At 43.6% G+C, this 21,528-nt stretch overlaps 1 protein-coding gene across 2 annotated transcripts in view; it reads right to left on the bottom strand.

Moving 5' to 3' along the window:
* Window positions 1-21,528, bottom strand: part of ALDH1A3 (aldehyde dehydrogenase 1 family member A3) — a 203,244-nt gene that overhangs the window by 8,210 nt on the left and 173,506 nt on the right. For both annotated transcript variants that reach the window (XM_069222799.1, XM_069222800.1), the window contains exon 12: window positions 10,593-10,667. In XM_069222799.1, the coding sequence (XP_069078900.1) occupies window positions 10,593-10,667 (75 nt within the window). The remainder of the gene's footprint in view (window positions 1-10,592; window positions 10,668-21,528) is intronic.

Below are 21,528 nucleotides of genomic sequence, written 5' to 3'. Positions count from 1 at the left end.
TTCTTAAGCAAAGTAGCATCATTTATTTTGACAATATTTGATAAATTGTAGAAACTACATCCATAATAGTATATAACTTATTTTAGGATATTTCAGGAAACATTGCTCTTTTTATATTTTTCCCATGGCCATTTCTTTATACACATTCCAGGTTGTAATGCTTGTTGGTGGATGTACACAATCGAGGACGGAGGTTTACAGTTGTATCAGTCAGGTAAGAACTTCATTTTTTTAAACAATATAAACGGTTAGGAACATATAGTTATTGTAAGGAGAGTCAAGGGGAGGTAAGTAGGGGTAGTTTTATTCAATTTCATTTCGGTTTGCATATTTCTGAAGGTTTTATACTTATACAGGTTTCTACAATCTGTATCTTCCTTGGTCATTTGTTTTTTGTATTCATTTTTTCATTTTTTTAATACTATTTACTCATATGATTTCCACCTTTTTAAAGGTGCAGTATTTAATTTTTGTTGAAGTTTTTTCAATATTATTTCATTTTTTAACCATTGCAGTGTTATTTTTGGAAGTTATTTAAGTATTTGGCCTTGGGTGGATGTAAGTTGACGTTGGCAAAATCAGCCCAATTAATTTAACTTCTTACATCTTTTTATCCACTGTGAATGGTGTGTGTGTGTGTTTTTAAACAAAATGTAGAGGGTTTATGGCATATTGAAAATATGTTTTTCTTCTGATTTTTCCATCTATGGGAATTTGACTTTGTGCTGTATATTTGGACTCCCATAAGGTTTTGGTAAAATACTTCAAGAAAGAAAACTACCCCATGAAGGAACTATATTTCATATTTTTATAATGTAACCTGCCAAAAAATTACTTTTACTGAGGGTGTAAAATAATAATATTGTTGCCAATTATGTTTTTTATTAAGACAGGAGATAATTGTACTGTCTGTTTTTTAAATGGTAATATGCCTTCTCCCTATTCTGAAGTTACCCTGAGAAGAGATCAGGTAAATTGAGATAGTCTCCCCTGTATATCTTTACACCTAAGAAACTCAACCAGTCCTGATCTAGTGCAAGCAGACTTCAGTGACTGAACCACCTGCTTCCGCATTGACTGCATTCTTAGTGCAATCCAGTTAAAGATTTGATTCCTTTGCATGAAATTGTAATATTTACAGATGTTGCTAACGCCGAGCATTTAGCAGTTTTCGCTGCCCCTTACCAGTAGAATTTTCCTGGTAGTGATGGATAGTAAACACTGACCTGTCATTCCACACATTTAATTTAGTTGGACGGAAAGATAGATCAGCCTGTGATGGCCATTACCTAACAGGGTCATCACATTGGAGATGGGTAGCCTTCACCATAATTAATCCTTAGGTCCACCCGCATATACATTTGGTGTGCAGACCACATTCTAGGTGGTAAGGATAATCCATCACGTTGTGACGACGTATCTTTACCACCAAGAATTAAATCAGGCCTTAGTTATCTTGTACCAACACTGATTGCAATATCTACAGTGAAACACAACCGTTCGATATCCAAACACCTTTGTGCCAGTGTCTGAAAGCAAATGCATTCTGCTATGAAATACAGACTATTTATTTTGGATAAATAAGCTTGAATACACCAAACAAAAGCTAGTCCTTTTCACAACAATTACAATTTAGTTCCTGAAACTGCTCCTTTTTTGATGTCAATAAATACATTTTGGGTCTCTAAACATGAGTTAGTCATACTGGTGTTACACATGGACCTATTCCATCATTTATGCCTATTTATCATTTTCATCAAGATCCAAGAATTTTCATCTTACAGAATAGAATTCCACCACAATTATGTATGGGATATTTACAAAAATGTGAAGAAAGCACAGGCTTTCTAAGGAATGGTCCGATTATGCTAGGGCTTATACTAAACCATGAAAAACCAGAATGACATCACAAACGCAATTGAAGTTGATTCACCAAAATGCCAGGGGTAATAAAAATGACATCACATTGCCATTGCACCTATGAATGACATCATTGGAAGTGGTTTCACATGATTGTTGATCCAGCAACATAACAATAAGTGATATCATATCATCTTCAAAATACACTCAATATGTCCTGTTCTCATGCCCTCTAATTAAATTCTGACCAGATTTAGAGGTGGTTCCACACTTAGGGCCCGATTACGAGGCTGGTGATCTCAAGACTGCCAGCCTTGCAGTGACGTTGGACCGCCGCAGCTGTGGCTGTCCAACTACTACATTACGAGGTTGTCAGGCAGGCCTGCCAACCTATCGCCACCCCGCCAGGATCAGCGATCCCGATAGGCTGAGAGTAGTCCTGATTGTAATGAGCCAGGGCGGTGCTGAAGTCAGCACTGCCCTGCTGATTACAACCTTGTTCCCTGCCAGCCTTTTTATGGTGGTCTGACTGTCATGAAAAGGCTGGCAGAGAACAAGTGCAGGGGGCCAGACGGGGGCCCCGGCACTGCCCTGCACCCTTGAAATGTGCACTGTCTGCTGTGCACACAGGTGTGCATTTCAAAGGTGCGGTTGCACCCTGTGTGCAGCAGCATTGCCGCTGGCTCAGTCATGAGCCCAGCTGCTGCACCTTTCTCACTGGGCTGATGGGTGGGAACCTTGGTTCCCGCTTGTCAGCGCAGTGGAAAAGGTGTAATAGGGCTGGTAGGAAGACCGCCACCTCAACAGCGGTCTCCTCACCACAAGTGTGACTTTTGGGTTTTCCGACCGCCAAACTCATAATCAGGCCCACAGGATAATTGTAAGTGCTACACGTAACAAATTGCCCAATTTGATAGTTCCCAAATCACAACCCCAATGGTAGCATTGTCAGATGTGGTCTCAGAGGATTCAGCAGGACATCTAACAATAACAACACAATGGCTACGGTCACTATATAATATTGTAATATGTTCAGAACGAGACACACAGACACAACACAGGAAAAGAAAATGCACAGGAGGTAATTCAAAAGAGATTGTGGCTTTCTTTATTTAATTCATGTCAGCAAAATGAATGATATTTGGTGCAATTCTGTCCAGCTGTTTTTGTGGTATCACTTTTACATTTATGCTATGGAAAAGTGCGCATGGAAAGATGTTTTTGGGACCTTCCTACTCCCTTTTTTCTCTGCCCCTGCGTGGTGGATCGCTTCAAAACTTTCCAGAAAGAAACTGAATAGGATGAGACTTTTTTTTTTTTTAGAAAGTTTCATGACGATTCGTCAAACAACACCAGACTCCAGGTAATTTATATGGCACTCTTGGCATTGAGGGGTCCAGGTGCCTTGGACAGTCAGATCACCAATATGAATTCACTCCACAGGAGAGGCATCAGTGGTGATAGTCACTTGTGTGAAGGGGGTGCCTAGAAAGTACATGCCAAGCAACAGATTGCTATCCCACCAAAGCAGAGGGTGCTGAGCCTTGGTCATTACCAACACTAGATCCTCCCAATGCCCTTTCACCTGTGCTCATTGCCTCACAGAGTATGCTTGCAATCCCTCTGCATTTCTACCTCACTTGTAAGCATGCAAAGAAGCATTGTGCTTTCTTCATACAACAGCTTCACGCTTTATAAATGCTAAGAGGGGGTGGAGGGGGCTCCCTCTCTCCAAACGGCCTTTTCCTACAGGCCCACCCAAGTGTCTGAAACAGGAAATAAGTTATTTTCTTTACACCAGCTAAAGGGAAGTCTGCTGCACACAGCAGGTGCTGAATTTCAAAGAAACCAATCTTACACATAAGCTGAGAGTTCTGAAATACCAGTAGCAATCATAGTTCTTTGAGAGCTCTGTTTGTCTTGAAGAGCTTGATTTAACTATTAATGTCAGCAAATCTTTTGTGATGTTGGTAGAAACCTGTTAAACCAAGTCAAAAACCTTTAATGTGGGGACTCATAATGTATCCAAGGTGAGAGCATTTCCATAAATGGGTATCCTGTTCAATTCAGACTTGAGCTGGAATCCCCCTGGTATGAGGGAATAAAGCTGACTTACTAAAGGCTACCGCAGCTATATCTAGCTTTGCTTCTAGATTGGGAAGGAGATTGATCAGGGCAATAGTGCAGGTTTACCTGGCTAAATGTGTCTCTAAAGTCTCACGGGGGAGTGATATCTGGGGGTATACTAAACACTACCTTTTACGGGTAGTTGAAAACAATTTTAAGGTGTTTTCTTATGTGTTCCCCCAAAGTATTCCCTCTTTTATAGTGCATGAGGAATTGGGGTTGAACCAACTCATGGACACTATGGTCCATTGCCCTCTCTCACGATGGGTAGACATGTGGACTAAAGGTGAAACCAAGCTGAACAAAGAGATTTTGGTAGATTGCCTCTCCCTTGATCATGCCCTTTGTATTCCCTGGCTTAAATACATCAAAGCATTGCTGCAGAGCCTAGGGAGGGCAGAGTTATGTACTAATCCTGGGGGAATTGTCAAGGTTGATTGCACATGGAAGTTATTGGACCGAGAACAGGTGGCCTTACAAAAGCCTATGGTGTGTGAGTCTGTTATGCTGAAAATAACAGAAACTATGAAGCCTTATGTTGCACAAATGTTAGCAACTCGCCTGAGCAGCAGCTACGACCAGGTATCGCCGCAAGACACTATGGATTTTATAATGTTTTGCAGATATTATGATGTATCCAGGAAAGCTTATATTGTCCCTTTGATAAAGGACAGACAATTCACACAAGTTGACCTGATCTTCTCCTTTCACAATTGCTTTCTGAAGATATTATTTTCAATGTAGTCTGCGTTTCAAAGCTGTAATGAGACTAATGAGACTGAAAAATCCCATGGCGATTGAAATGTTTTTGCTTAAGATCTCTTTTTGTTATATATGATCTCATTTTGTACAAGTGCATATTTATTGTTTTGTTGTATAAAGCTTGACTTGACTATTAGAACTAAACCCTTAAAGAAAAAAACACAGACACTAGAGCAAAGATTTAAGTTGTCCCCTCAACTGTACCCCTGTCCCCTGTACTTCAACGGGAATTTGACCAGAGTTTCAGGTTCAGTTAATCTGAGATGTTAAGAGCTGTGCCGCCTTTGCCATTACTACAATGATAAATTTGTCAGCTCTGTTTGATTTTATTCAGCTGCCATGAGGGCACATTTTATGTGGGACTGCTTTAACAGGTCCAGGGTTTGTAGCCAAAAACTTTGTATGGTGGGATTTTAGTTTCACTTCTACCATCATAAACATGTACTTACACTACGTGCATGCAAGGTTCTGTTGGTAAAACGCCAGGAATGACTGGAAGTGTCACACGTGTGATAAAAGCTAGTGCGTCACTCCAGTGCTTGAGAAGCAGTACAGGTTAATTCAGAAAATATACAAAATAGTAAGTGCATAAAATCAGAAAAGTAATAATATGCACCCCTTATAGAGTTATGTGGGAATTTTGAGAAGCGTTCAGTTATACTCAACAACAGGAAATTATGTACTAGGTCAGTTCTACAATTAAAGATATACTGATCACTTTAGGGTGCAAAAATAACACTACAGAGTTCACTGGGGTCAGTGGCACCCCCAGCAGGAGACCATGCCTATGTACCCTATCACGAGAGAGAAACTTGCTCGAAAAAGATGTGAATAATCTGTAAAGTGGGGTCTGTCTGATCCAGGACAGTTTTTAGTATCAGTGGAAAGTTGCAGGATAAGACTAGCACTCTTATTCCTCCACTGCTGCTACACCTTCCTCATGATCTGCATTGCAAAGCAAACAAGAGCAATAATAAAGCCAAGCAATGTGTCAGAACCTTTATCAGAGTGCCACAGAGCAAGCAGGAGTTACTGAGCCCAACTGTGGGAGTTGAGGCCTTCGACTCTTGATGTCCTGGGACCTGGTCTACTATGGGCTCTGAGCAACTGGGCTAAGTACCCCTTTCGCACTTGACTCTAAGTGGTAGCATTAGTCGAGCAGTATAAGGCGCCTCATGGTGGAGTAGGTGTACGGCTCACAACTCTACATATGTCCAGCCTTCTTAACAAACGAATATCCAGCCAAATACTCACTTTTATGAAGAGAAGTATTTATATGCACACAAAGCAAAGTCTGATACGACAAAAAATGTAATACACACTTCATAAAGTGTATTCTAGCACTGTACACTTGGACGCAAGTGTCCTACTCTCCTAATTATGGACTGGGGTTGTTCTCCATTTACTTGAGGCCCGCTAAATAATATAAGTCTTAGAGGTTCCACAAAACCTATTCAAAGTACAAAGTGTCCCGTCCATAGTGTCCTAGTACCTTTGGTGCTTCATTCAGAGCAAATCCCCCCTACAAAGCAGTCTTAGCCATTCCCCTCAGCAGATGAAAGGGAAGGCCTGGGAGCGTTCAGCAGTCCTGGGTCACTGACAACAAAAGCCGATGCCAATGATGAGTGGTAGTCGCGTTGCAGCAGGCACAGTTTCGGGATCTTGATGACATTCCTCTGTTGTCTTGGTAAGTATGGACTGCCTCTGATGGCAGACCTGGGGTTGCTACTAGAATTCAGATGACAACATAGCAGCTCTTAGTTCACAGCTGCACAGTGTTCACTTGCAATGGCCCACTCCTTCTTCCACTGCCTCTCACCTGGCACATGAGGGGACATGCTCCATCTACTCTAGGCGATTTCCTTCTTTGGGTCAGAGAACTGCACTGGTCAATGGCCCAATCTACATCACAGCGCTGTACCCGGGTGATAGCTTTTAAGATTGGCTGTGACCCATGCCTGAATTTGAGGGGGTTGTGCTGCATTCAGTTAGGGCAGGATCCTTCTTTGGGTCACAACACAGCACATGTTGACGTTCATATCTTCAGCACTGTGCTGCACCAGGGCAACAACCCTTACGATTCACCATGGCCTCCATCAGGCATACAGGGTGGCATTTCACGCACATGGAGTGGACAGCTCTCTCAGTGTGGTGGCACTAATGGTCCAGAATCTCACACTTAGCTCCCGGATCCACTCTGCAGAATCCCCATCAGGCTTCGCTCCCTCCAGGCAATCTCCTTCTTACCTCACAGGGTCTTCTTTGTTAGGTCAGGTAGAAAGAAGCTGGTGCTTGAGGCTCCAGGGGAGTGTTCTTCATTCTCCTCGGTCATTTCCCCTCACCCAGCATGGGAGACTGGCAGACCCTTAATCCCCAGTCCTGATCACAACCGGCAGAACTCATGCTGATGTTCTCTACATAGATGTACAGATTCGGTGTGACAATTTGGGAGTCTCAAGCTCCCCTTTTTATAGCCCATTCCCTTGCCTCAAATGTGATTTAGTGTCTCAGTCTTTGAAGTTCATGGTCTGGGGGTTGCCCTCTTTGAACTTCCCACTCCTCTGTTGAGCTGTTCATCTATCACAGCACATTTGTTTCCAACTTGATAGCTCCAAATGCAGGGAATTGGAGTGACTAGAGGATCGCACCAGGCTGCCAGCTTCAGTGATATGTGTATCAGTGAGTTACAAGGGCCTCCAGCACCACTCTTTATGATTCTCTTTTCAGCCCCATCTCCTTCCTGATGTGTCCAGGCCCCTTTCACCAGTCAACTCTTTCAGAAGTGTACTGCTAAGCCTGACTCTTACTTTCTCCGGCTACTTTCCCACACAGCTCTGCCACCATGGCTTTCTTACGACTCAGCTCCTTGTGACAATGGTAACCCTCCTCCACTATGAGGGTAGCTTGTGGGGCGCTCCTCCTGGTCAAACCAGGCTGCAATCCATGAGACAGGCCTAGGTCATGTCGCGCACACATGGTCCAGGTATGCTCATGGCCAGAAACCATTACCATGGATCCTGATATGACGCAGTTGGGGCACTCAGGGCAGTCGAAGTTTACTTCCATGAGAAGGACTCTTCTGTACCTACACAATGTAAGCAGTGGATTTGTTCTGAGCCCATTATAGCAGTGGTTCTTAACCTGTGGCCCAAGGAACCACACGGGTTTCCCATGGAGTGTGTGACCATTGAGAAAGTTAAATAATATTAGCAGATTAATACAGTGTACATGAACACAGAAATAAAATGTAAAACTGAAAATCCTAAAACTATTTGTAAATGTCAAGGAATTGAAAATGAAGGCTAAAAATTAAGATGGTATCCTCAGATTAATTTGTGGGAGCATCAAACAGAATATAGTATGGACGATGGATAGCCTCAATTGAATTTAGAAAAGCTCCAACCATCCCATTTACATTAACATTTTGATTTTTTTTTAAACTTCCTTATTAACTGAATAAAATATTTCATAATGAGCATTTGTTTGACAAATACTTGTTTCAGCATTTGTGTATATTGTTTAACAGTTCAAAATATCGAAATTGCTCAGACCACGGTCAATGGATTTCATATATCACTGGGTGGGTGAGGAGGGTAAGTGGAATACAGCCAATAAATAATTCAGAAGAGAGTCCCAGGATTCCCCTACTGATTAAGTGGGTGTCCACAGAAGTCAAAAGTATAAGAACCACTGAACTATGGTGCTGTGGCGTGGCAGAGCTTAATGTGAGCCAGTGGTTGACAGTGTGGACCACTGACACTCATTTTTCCTTATCAGACGTTCCTCAGAGCAACAGAGGGAAAAATACAGAAACGGGAAAGAAGAACAAGGGATAAAGCAGGAACAAGAGTGAAATAAAGGGACAGTGAGTGTCTGGCATTAGATTAAAGAGACTGAGATGGATTCAGAACTACTCAGTCTTGGTATTGGGCGGGGGAACATTTAATAGATGAGGCCACTGTCTTTTGAGCATCCGCACGCATGTTACAAATTAAGCACTGTTGCATGGTCTACAAGAAGCTTCCACCTACAGACAGGTATAAGCTGCCTGATAAGTGAGACATTAAAATCTGAATTATTTGACTCGTGTATCTTTCTTCTTCAATGGTGCGGAAGGATGGAGCAATACGCTAGGTTTTTCAGTCTTGATGATTAATGATGGAATACTGCCATCTGGTGTTTAGGAACCACAATTCAATTTTTGAGACGAGTAATGATTTTCACTCGTCTGCTGCAATACGCCTGGCCTATCATTCCAACTACATGGATATTTTATATCATGCTGCACGCCCTCTTTTGTTTACTTCAAAGTGCTCAGGGTTTTTGTTTTTTCACCAAAAACATACATGTTTATTTGCGACATGAGGAAGTTAGAGTAGATCTGATAAGGTGTGAAATCGTGTTAGTGTACAGTTCAGTTGAAAGTAAAACTAAATAACATAGTTTTAAGAAGTGTCTTGACTCGCTTGCTGGGTAGATTCTACTCTCTAGTTTTACAGTGTTCTACAGTCTTGGGCCTTGTAGTCACCTGGGATTTTGCTGAGTACTTAGGGGCAGATTTATGGAAAGTGGCGCCCCTTAGCACCCTTCTACCCCACCATGTGTGGGCCACCATGATGGAGGGTAGGGGGCAATAGCATCATTCTATGAGATGCTATTGATGTACTCTGCAGGAGTAACGCCAAAATGTTGGCACTGTTCCTACAGAGTACATAGGGGCCCATTTGAAATAATGGAAGCCCCCTTTTAACGCCTGCTTTGAGCAGGCGTTAAAAGTGCTGAAAAGAATGGCTCAAGGAAATCTCGTATAGCCTCCCTAACGGGGGAATGCCCCCCTTGCATACATTATGCCTGGCGCAGGCATAATGTGGCACAAGGGTTTACTTAGTGGCGTAATGCAAGCATTGCATCACTTTGTAAACATGGCGTGCGGGAAATGCCACCTTAACGCCACATTTGCATCAAAATAAATGCTGCAAGTATGGCACAAGGGGGCGCTAGGGACTCATTAATATGCACCTTAATTTGTAAAAAAAACATGAATGCCAGTGCCCGACGCTCTGCTCAGAAGCTAGCAGTCGGTGCACTCCACCTCTCAGTTTAAGCATTGATCCATATCAGTCAGCACCAAATGCTGGGACTTGTACAACTGGGAAATTAGCTTAACAGGGAAGGAAATTCACACATTCATACCACACAAATGCACATGTGTCATAATGCTCCATGTAACTACCTACAATCCTACACAATTACAATGTAAGGAGAAGTTTTACTGCTCTTTGATTAGGCGCTAAAGTTGCAATGGGCACTGTAAGATCACCGAGATACAATGTATCTAGAGCAGTGGTTCCCAACCTTTTTACATCTGTGGACCCCCACTTTATTATGACTGGAACCCGGGGACCCCCATTGAATCATTATTGGAATCCAGGGACCCCCTACTGAGTCATTGCTGAAAGCTGGAGACCTAATCTGTTAATATTATTTGATTTTCTAAGCAGTCGCGGACCCCCTGAGGAGGCTTCGCGGACCTCCAGGGGTCCACGGACCACAGGTTGGGAACCACTGATCTAGAGGCCCGAAACATCTCTCCGCAAATATCTTTCTGACTGCGATACTTGAAAAGTCAGCTGTCACTTGCACTTGGCACAATGCACCCCGGCCCATTCAGGTGTAAAAGTGCTTTGTCAGCCAATCTCCCGCACTGTGCATTGTTTTCACACGATATACCCCGTCTTGATTCAATCTTATAGTAGCATGTACTGGTATGTTAGTACTCAGCCAGGTTTGCGCTACATAAATAACAATACATTAATACATCTTATGTTATGAGCAATACCTACAGTTCTCTGCCGTTTCCTGACATTTTAAAACCCCCAAAAGGAGCCTGGGCATGGAGTGCGTTGTAACAGTTGATCCTGAAAAGGAAAAGTTTGAAAGTAAGACCAAAAGGCACAGCGATCTCATTTCTGTTTCACACAAAACTGCATTATGGTTCTAGTTCTCAATGTTCGTCCTATGGCAATTAACAGAGAAACATGCAAAGTAATGTGCAATTGGAAACTGTGGGCCAGATTTGCAAGGCCCTCGCGCCACACTAGAGTCATTTTTTTTTACACTAATGTGGTGTTAAGGAGGCCATTTCCCCATGTCATATTTACAAAGTGGTGCAATGCTAGCATTGCACCACTTTGTAACCCTTCATGCCACATTATACCTGCACCAGGTATAATGTATGCAAAGGGGCATGCCCAAGCAGGGAGGCTGCAAATTATGGCGCAGTGAAATCTGCAAGACATTTTTTCTGTCATTTTTAATGCCTGCTCGGGGCAGGTGTTGAAGTGACGGGCCCATAGTAAGGTATGGGCCTTCTTAGTGTATTGCTGCACTAGCGCCATAATTTATGGGGCTAACCCAGCAAAGCACCACAGTAGCATCATAAATTAGGACGTTATTGTGAAAACGAGTGCCATGGTGCACCATATTGTAAATGCGGTGCAACCATGTTGTTGTTAGGTGGGGCAGTGGAAGAAAAGTGGCGCGTCGGAACTGAGGCGCCACTTTCTTGTAGATCTGGCCCTCTGGTTGCTAGTACACACTTTTTCAAAATATTTAAAAGCTAAATCTTGAGTCTAGTAGTAGAAATGGAAATGTCTTCCAATTTTAAGAAAAACTTTACTGTTTATTTATTTACATTTTTATATAGCGTGGCAAAATCAAAACGACTTTACAGAGAACCAAACAAAGCTCTCTTTTGCAGTGAATCACGTTCCAACTGCAAGGCAACACACTGGCAGTGTTCCCTAGGTATGCAAAAGAATTCATACTGAGTATTCAAATGATATACAATTATCAAATGCTAAGTCGAGAGAACTCTGATAAATGTCATTAACCCTCCTTCAGAAGAACGTGTGGAACAGTTGGGAACATGAGAACAGTAAGAGGAAAGGGTTAGAACCCACGACGAATACAAAGTGAGCTTTCAGCAGTGAAGAAAGAATTTAGTGAGCCAGCTAGTGGAAATTCAGGTACAAGAGTTGTAAAGGTACGAAACAGTGCTTAATTTGAGAAAGAATGAGTGCTGGGGCCCAAAACTCTGATCAGAAACCCGCGGCCGGTGCAATGAAATGTTGCTACACTGAATACCAAGGCTGCAATGTCTTGGTGTCCACTTACCCCTTTTAACTCACTACCAGACACTCATTACCCCCTGAATTCACTCTGGCAGGCTCAGGCTATCTCCCTTTATGACATTGTTCCATCTCTCTCAGCCTTCCTCATTTCTGTGTGTTTCTCCTCTTGTGTCAGTAATGTCTGATGAAGTAAAATAAGTTCAGATCCCCAAAAGGTGAGTGCCAGTGACCCCCACCGGCTCAAGCTAAGCACTGGTATGAAACCTTGACCGCCTGGTAGACTAGAGAGAGAAGCACAGAGAGTGTGGAAAGGAAGACAGAAGAATCTGAGGCTTCAGTTACGGAGAGGAGCCGACAAAGGCCTATCCACAGACTGAGGCACCAGAGATGAAAGGTAGGGTAGGTAATTGTGACACATGAGCATTCTTTCTTGTGCACCCTTAACTATTACGTTGCACCTTAGGATGAGGACACTGTGTAGGGAATATTAGTGGTAGACTAGTTGAGACACTAACACCCAGAGAACAAGATTGTAGGAAGAATATAATAAATGTTCCAGGAATTAATACGCTCCAAGTTAGAGTACTGAATAACATTAAATGTATTTCTTGGTATAAAAAAAAAAAAAGAGCAAATTCGGAAACAAACTTGTTGGCAGGAAAAGGCATCAGATGTTAAAACAGAATAAATAACATGATCAGGTTCCTTGTATCCGTAGTTGAAGATCGGCATTCATTGGGCCAATGACTGAGGATGGCGGAACAACTGTACTCTGGTTTGCCTATTATAAATTGATGTTGCTTGGGATACACAGCAGAGAATGTTTTTTTTGTCAGTGTGTTTATATCTCAGTATCTTTACAGTGAGTACTTGCTCTGATTGTTTGTTCTGATGGCTAACTGTAAGGAAATGTGGTTTCGTTGTGCAGTGTGGTTGTGCAGCCTCACAGTGTAGCAAACTCACAAAGTTATCTTGGGTCCAGTCAGTCTCCTTTGTAAAACCTTTACTCAATGCTGGGTATTTGTGGTTTCGAGCAGTCATGCTTTATGAAAGGAACAAGCGCAGAACATTTAGAAGTACCAAAACAATTGAACAAGAAAGAAATGTGATACAAAGACAATATAACACCAATTTATAAAAATTTTATCTTATTGTTATGAATTTTTAGACCCCAAAAATATTAACCAGAGGGTTTCACAGATGTAGATTTTTAAACAAATCGTAAATCATTGCTTTTCACTGAAAATGCAAACATGCATTGACAACTACTGTGGTTGGTGGTTACTTTGAAAGTTTTGAAAAACCTTTTATAAAGTTTTGTTTGGGTACCCGGCCTTCTATGGGCGACCAACTCTGGCAGGGAGCAAATCACAGGGGCCAGCAAAGCTTAGCACAACAGTTAGTTAGTGCAGTCTCCAGTCCAGTTCCAGGCTCTCTGGATAAGCTCCCACAGGCATCAATAGAGTGGTCCTAATGCAAGGGATACAGAATGCTGAAGATGCTGAGAATGCTGATATGTTTAATGGGGGTCTTTCTGGGGCCACCCCTAGGTCCACAAACCCAGTGGGGTGATTATGGCCACAGGCGTCAATGTCCCTCGAAGTCCATGTAAAGTTCAGTCAGAAATAATTTGCCACTGGTCTCCGGTTACAGCAAAACCAATGGTTCCCTTTAGCTGCAGCAAGTGTCCGGCTTGCATCCTGTTTGGTTTCATATCAGCGAGAGGTAACACCTCTTCTAAAGGCAGGTCTCTATTGTGTACTTTGGTGGCAATCTTTCTAACCTCTCCCCAGGGAGGCAGACAGCCTTCTCATGGACGGCATCTGTGAATGACTGAAAAACCGTGGGCAATTTGGTGGCAAATTTCTAAAGTTGTCTATCATTCAAAAATTACATTCGACTCGATTTGGGTTTCAAGTCGAATTTAAGATATTGATGTTTTTGATACCTTCAAATACCAACTTAGGCAGTCCCACTAAGGAGCTAGCACAGCTAAGCTGTTAGTATTTAACCCTGTACTTGCCAATGGGGCCACTAGTTTTTCTACAATAAAAACAACAATTTGGGGGTTTTACTGTTAGAGCATATAAAAACACATGTGATACTTTTTAATATACGGCACCTTGTCTTAGACGTGAACAGCCCTATGTTAGGGGTGACATTTGTATTAAAAAGGAAGGTTTGGACTTTGTCATTAGTTTAAGTTGCAGTGCAAGTTAGCAGTTTAAAACTGCTCTACCAGGCTGTAGTAACAGTCTGGGAGCCATGGTTTACTTTGTCACATGCATGGCGGCACAATATGTGCTGTAGCCCATGAGGGATACTTTAAATTACAGGCCATGGGTGCCCCTGGTTCTATATTCTAAGGAGCTATAAGTAAGATATTTTATGTAATTTGAGTATGAGCCAATTAAACATACATTTATAATGGACAGAGCACTGGCAATCAGTGCTGATTAACAGGCCTCAGTGCACTCTCAGAGTTATTGCACCAGTACCTAATAGTCAAAATGTATTGGGGGTAAAACTGCAAAAAGGCAATTCCTCACATTAATGTAAAGCTGTTCAGGGCAAAATGCAAAAACAAAAAATAAATACATAAATAAATAATGTAAATGATTTAACTACTGCACTAGGTCTAACTATCAAAAGATTGTGGTGCAACCTGTGTACTATAGACTGGCAATCAAAGGTTTAAAAAAGTTAAAGATACTTCACTTAATAATTAAATTGACATAACAAGCAAAGGTGGAACACTACAATAAAATGACCCATACATTCAGTCTCAGTTCTGCTTGTTAGACTAAATAATGTATTTAAAAAAAAAAAATGTTACTTACCCTATAAAGATCCATACGTTGCATCTAGCACTGTAGATTCACATGCTGTGCATCCTCCTGGCATTTAGGGTTGGGCTTGTAGTTTACAGCTTGTTTTTCTTCTAGGAAGGCTTTCGAGTCACAAGAGATCCTATGACTCCCTCCTCCTCTTCGAGATAATGCACATGGTCATTGACTCCATCTTCAGATTGCTTTTCGCTCATCGGGTGTAGGTGTAGCGGAGCTAGGAATAGTCCATAGTGATGACCATGCAATGTGAAGGTAAAGAAAGTGAATATATGAATTGTGTGACTAGGATCTGTAACAACCAATGACTTCACGGTCGCAGGTGGGCACGTGTGATTCTGCAGCACTACATTCAATGAATAGATGCTTATAGGGTAAGTAACATAATCCATTTGTAGCATCTGTAGCTGTAAATACACATGCTCTGCATAGACTGTTAAGCAGTTCTCTCTTAGCTAGTGGTGGCTAGACACTGGGTGTTGCAGATGTTTTTAAACAAAATTCTGAGCACAGCTTGTTCCACACATGCCTGTTGGCATACGCTGTTATCCACACAATAGTGTTTGGTAAATGTGGGTGGGATTGACCAAGTAGCTGCCTTGCAAATGTCCGAAATGTTAGCTAAGACAGACATAGATGCACCTGTCTTCCTAGCAGAGTGTTTTTGGGGGAACTGGTAAGGTCAGCTTGGCTATCCTCCTAGCAATACCCACTTTGGATGTTGCTTGACCCTGCAGTGGGTTGGAAAAAGCAACAAATATATATATATATATATATATATTTTAAGTTTAGTTCTGTCAATGTAGTATAGTAACACTCTTTTGCAATCTGAAGTGTGAAGTGCTCATTCCTCTACAGAGTCTGGGTCTCCTGTGGAGTGAGCACTAGTATTTCACAAACTATTCTCAACAAGGTAATTGCTACTAGAAAGGCAACATTCTATGAAAAGGGGGACCCATGTGTCAAGTTAGTCCCACATTGAGATTCCACACTGGAACTCCATTGAGAGTCCACACTGGAACAGGTGGTGTTCTTGGAGGTATTATTCTTTTTAAACCTTCCATGAACACTTTGTCAACTGGAATTTTAAACAGTGAACAGCATTCCTTGTTTTGTAGATTTGCAGCAATGGCTGCAAGATGAAGATGTATATGTGTGCAGGCTAGACTCAATCTTTAGAGTTGTAGTAGGTAACATAGTAGGTTATGTTCTATAAGTTTGACAGGATCCATGTGGTTTGCAATACAATGGTAAATACATATTTTCCACTTAGTTGCGTAACAGGTCCTAGTAGTAGGTTGCTTCACCTCTTTAAGAATGACATACATTCAGAGAGGAGGTTTAGCTACCTAAACGCTAGGACTTCAGGAGCCAGATAACCAGATTGAACTGTCTGGGATCTGAGTGCCTGATTGTCCCATGATTTTGTGTGAGAAGGTCCTGCCTTTTGGGGAGCTTCTCGTGTGGGAGTACCGACAACTCGAGTAGGGTGGTGAACTGTGGTTGTCGTGCCCATGTGGGAGCTACCAGAATTAGGGTGAGAGAGGTTTGCCTGAGCTTCCTCACCATACATGGAAGTAGTGGGAGCTGCAGAAAAGTGTAGGCAAATATCCTTGACCAATTCATCCATTGTGCATTGCCCTGTGATCCATTGCCCTGTGACTGTAGGTGATGAAACATAGAGGGGAAGTGCTGGCATTTGTCATTCTCTGCTGTTGTGAAGAGATCTATGTCAGGTATTCCCCAAACTTGGAAATACTGCTGAAGGATTTATGGGTGGGGTTCCCACTCGTGGACTTGCTGTTGCATCCTGCTTAAGAGGTACTCAGAGTTATTTTCTACTCTTGGGAGATGTAAGGAAATGCCTCCTTGGCATGGTTACCCCCTGACTTTTTGCCTTTGCTGATGCCAAGTTATGATTTAAGTGTGCTGAGGCCTGCTAACCAGGCCCCAGCACCAGTGCTCTTTCCGTAACCTGTACCTTTGTTTCCACAATTGGCACACCCTGGCATCCAGGTAAGTCCCTTGTAACTGGTACCCCTGGTACCAAGGGCCCTGATGCCAGGGAAGGTCTCTAAGGGCTGCAGCATGTCTTATGCCACCCTGGAGACCCCTCACTCAGCACAGACACACTGCTTGCCAGCTTGTGTGTGCTGGTGGGGAGAAAACGACTAAGTCGACATGGCACTCCCCTCAGGGTGCCATGCCAACCTCACACTGCCTATGGCATAGATAAGTCACCCCTCTAGTAGGCCTTACAGCCCTAAGGCAGGGTGCACTATACCATAGGTGAGGGCATAGGTGCATGAACACTATGCCCCTACAGTGTCTAAGCAAAACCTTAGACATTGTAAGTGCAGGGTAGCCATAAGAGTATGTGGTTTGGGAGTCTGTCATACACGAACTCCACAGCACCATAATGGCTACACTGAAAACTGGGAAGTTTGGTATCAAACTTCTAAGCACAATAAATGCACACTGATGCCAGTGTACATTTTATTGTGAAATACACCCCAGAGGGCATCTTAGAGATGCCCCCTGAAAACATACCCGACTTCCAGTGTGGGCTGACTAGTTTTACCAGCCTGCCACACACCAGACATGTTGCTGGTTACATGGGGAGAGTGCCTTTGTCACTCTGTGGCTAGTAAGAAAGCCTGTACTGGGTGGAGGGTCTTCTCACCTCCCCCTGCAGGAACTGTAACACCTGGCGGTGAGCCTCAAAGGCTCACCCCCTTTGTTACAGCACCCCAGGGCACTCCAGCTAGTGGAGTTGCCCACCCCCTCCAGCCACGGCCCCACTTTTGGCGGCAAAGCCAGAGGAGATAATGAAAAAAACAAGGAGTCACTGGCCAGTCAGGACAGCCCCTAAGGTGTCCTGAGCTGAGGTGACTCTGACTTTTAGAAATCCTCCATCTTGCAGATGGAGGATTCCCCCAATAGGATTATGGATGTGCCCCCCTCCCTTCAGGGAGGAGGCACAAAGAGGGTGTAGCCACCCTCAGGGCTAGTAGCCATTGGCTACTAACCCCCAGACCTAAACACACCCCTAAATTGAGTATTTAGGGGCTCCCAGAACCTAGCAAGATAGATTCCTGCAACCTAAGATGAAGAAGGACTGCTGACCTGAAAGCCCTGCAGAGAAGACGGAGACACCAACTGCTTTGGCCCCAGCTCTACCGGCCTGTCTCCCCACTTCAAGAAAAACTGCAACAGCGACGCATTCCACAGGGTCCAGCGACCTCTGAAGCCTCAGAGGACTACCCTGCATCTAAAAGGACCAAGAACTCCTGAGGACAGTGGCTCTGCTCCAAAGAAGAAACATCTTTGCAACAAAGAAGCAACTTTTAAAAAACACACGTTTCCCGCCGGAAGCGTGAGACTTTGCACTCTGCACCCGACACCCCCGGCTCGACCTGCGGAGAACCAATACTACAAGGAGGACTCCCTGGCGACTGCGACCCCGTGAGTAGCCAGAGTTGACCCCCTCTGAGCCCCCCCAGCGACACCTGCAGGGGGAATCCAGAGGCTTTCCCTGACCGCGACTGCCTGCTTCAAAGAACCCGACGCCTGGTAAAGACACTGTACCCGCAGCCCCCAGGACCTGAAGGATCCGACCTCCAGTGCAGAAGCGACCCCCAGGTGGCCCTCTCCCTTGCCTAGGTGGTGGCTACCCCGAGGAGCCCCCCCCCCTTGCCTGCCTGCTTCACTGAAGAGACCCCTGGGTCTCCTATTGAACTCTATTGCAAACCCGACGCCTGTTTGCACATTGCACCCGGCCGCCCCCGTGCCGCTGAGGGTGTACTTTTTGTGCTGACTTCTGTCCCCCCCGGTGCCCTACAAAACCCCCCTGGTCTGCCCTCCGAAGACGCGGGTACTTACCTGCTGGCAGACTGGAACCGGGGCACCCCCTTCTCCATTGAAGCCTATGTGTTTTGGGCACCACTTTGACCTCTGCACCTGACCGGCCCTGAGCTGCTGGTGTGGTAACTTTGGGGTTGCTCTGAACCCCCAACGGTGGGCTACCTTGGACCCAACTTTGAACCCTGTAGGTGGTTTACTTACCTGCAAAACTAACAAACACTTACCTCCCCCAGGAACTGTTGAAAATTGCAGTGTCTAGTTTTAAAATTGCTTATTGACATTTGTGTGAAAACTGTATATGCTATTTTGCTAATTCAAAGTTCCTAAGTGAAATACCTTTCATTTAAAGTATTGTTTGTAAATCTTGAACCTGTGGTTCTTAAAATAAACTAAGAAAATATATTTTTCTATATAAAAACCTATTGGCCTGGAATTGTCTTTGAGTGTGTGTTCCCCATTTATTGCCTGTGTGTGTACAACAAATGCTTAACACTACCCTCTGATAAGCCTACTGCTCGACCACACTACCACAAAATAGAGCATTAGAATTATCTCTTTTTGCCACTATCTTACCTCTAAGGGGAACCCTTGGACTCTGTGCATGCTATTTCTTACTTTGAAATAGTGCATACAGAGCCAACTTCCTACAGGAGATATTCTTCCAAGGGGTGAATGTGATGTTTCATTGCCCATTTCCATATGCTCTTTGCTAGCTGGGATAGGAGAAGCCAGTGAGTGCCTCCTTGTTTTGTTATGTAATACATTTCTGTCATATTGTCTGCCTTTATGATGACTACCTTGTTGTGAATGTAAGAGAAGAAGCATGTATCACTAGGAGCTCTAAAATGTGGATGTGATGAGTCCTTTGTTGAGCAGTCTATAATGCTTGGACTGTCATCTCAAAGATGTGTGCCCCCCAACCTTTGAGTGATGCGTTGGTGGTAATAGTCACCTGTTGGAGTGGATCCATGACAGCCTTTCTCTGCAACAGATTCTTGCCGTTCCACCATTGCTGAGAACAATGTACTGTGGGTTGAATTAACACTAGATCTTTTAGGTTGCCCTCTGCATTTCACCACTGTAATGACAAGGACTCCTGTAAGGGGCTCATGTTTGGCGGTGCATGGGGTACAATAGCTATGCAAAAGGCCACCATGTCTAGGAGAAGCATTACCGTCCTGATTGGAAAGCATCAATGTGGCTGAAAAAGAACCAATTGGTTCTGAAGATTGAAAACCCTCTGGGGATTGAGGTAGGCTTTGGCAGTGATGGAGTTGAGAATCGCAACTAGGTAGGGTTGGATCTAGAGGGGTTTCAGATGAGATTTTGTACCATTTATTGTGAATCCCATTCTGTGGAGCAGGGTGATGGTGGCATGTGTATCTTTTACATGTTTGGCTCTGTCTCCACTGTTTATCAGTCAATTGTCTAGGTAGGGGAAGACATGAATAACCTGTCCTTTAGTGAGCTGCTACTACTGCAAGACATTTCCTGAATACTAGAGGTGGGCAGAATTTGCGGAGTTTCTGCACATCACACTGCTCGTTTTATTTTTAGCAGTGGGAGCTTGTTCCACGTGAATGGCACCACACGGTGCACCGGAGGACTCTGCTGCTTGAGTTGGTTTTGCTGCCAATCAGGTCGATTTTCTACTCGAGCAGCAGCTTTCTTACCACGAACGGTCATGATTGCCCGCAACAGTCTGTGATGATAAAATCTCACCGGTTGCCCCCCTAGCAGCCAAAAATCATGCATGGGGACACCAGTTCTTACTCACCAATTACTAATGGCGAGCCGCACACAAGAATAAACTTGCCACACTGCAGTTGGCAGAATTTGGTTTGAAGTCAGCCTTACAAGCATAATGCAGAGTGGACAAAGTTCCGCCAGCTCCACTGGTGGAGTGGAATTTATTGCCCATTCTAGTGAATGCCCTTAAGGCTGTTGTAAATCTAAAAGGCATTGCTTTGAATTGATAATGACGGCCACCTACCACAAACCTCAGGCATTTGCAGTGAGCATGATAGTTGAGGATGTGGAAGTATTCATCTAGGAGTAAAGGACATGTTGCCTTCCTGTAAAAGTGGTATGACATCCTTTAGAGTGATCATATGAAGATGTTCCAATTTGATGAATTGATTGAGAGACCTGAAGTCTAGTATACACCTTAATGTCCCATCTTTTTTAGAATTAAGAAGTAGAGGGAATTCTCTCCTTTGCCCAGATACCGGATTGGAACAGGTTTGATAGCCCCCTTTGCAAGAAGCAACTTTACCTTGACCTTTAGTAGGTATAAATGTTGCTGACTGAGGATGTTTGTGCTTGGAGGTATGTTTGTTGAAGTTTATATGAGTTTGAGAAAATAGCCGTGCTGTACTATTGAAAGCACCCATTGATTGGAAGTGCTGCTGCCCAATGTGTCTGGACTGCTAGAAGTCTGCCCCTGACAGGTGTTGCATGGTTGTGGGGCTCTGGAGGGGAGTCGTTGCTTAGTGGTGACAGTACCTGTGGCCGGTGCACCTCTACCTTTCCCTCTGGCTCCATTGCTTCTATATGAGCCTCTGACAAAACCTTTACCTCCTTGCTGATGGTAAATCGGCCATTGTGTTTAATAGGTTTGCCCTTGGTCTGAAGTTTATGCTTTACTTCCACCTCTTCCCTGCTGCTCCCGAAAGGACTGGCATGGGGTGGCTGCTGTTTCAGTTTTTAATTTTTCCCCACATTTTATTGACCTGGGGTTGGATTAATGTTCTCCATCAAAAGGGACATTAAGCAGGTGTTGTTGCACTTCTGTTTTAAAATATGAGATGCACAACTACGTATATCTATGTAAAAGAACCACAGAGTTGATACCTCTTGTTGACGTGTTAGCTGCATCAAGTGCACATCTTATGGTCGCAGTAGATATGAGCTTTGCTTCACTTATCAGATCCTCC

Source organism: Pleurodeles waltl, chromosome 3_1 (assembly GCF_031143425.1).
Source record: "Pleurodeles waltl isolate 20211129_DDA chromosome 3_1, aPleWal1.hap1.20221129, whole genome shotgun sequence".
NCBI lineage: Eukaryota > Metazoa > Chordata > Amphibia > Caudata > Salamandridae > Pleurodeles > Pleurodeles waltl.
This window is presented reverse-complemented; position numbering and strand designations above follow the sequence as displayed.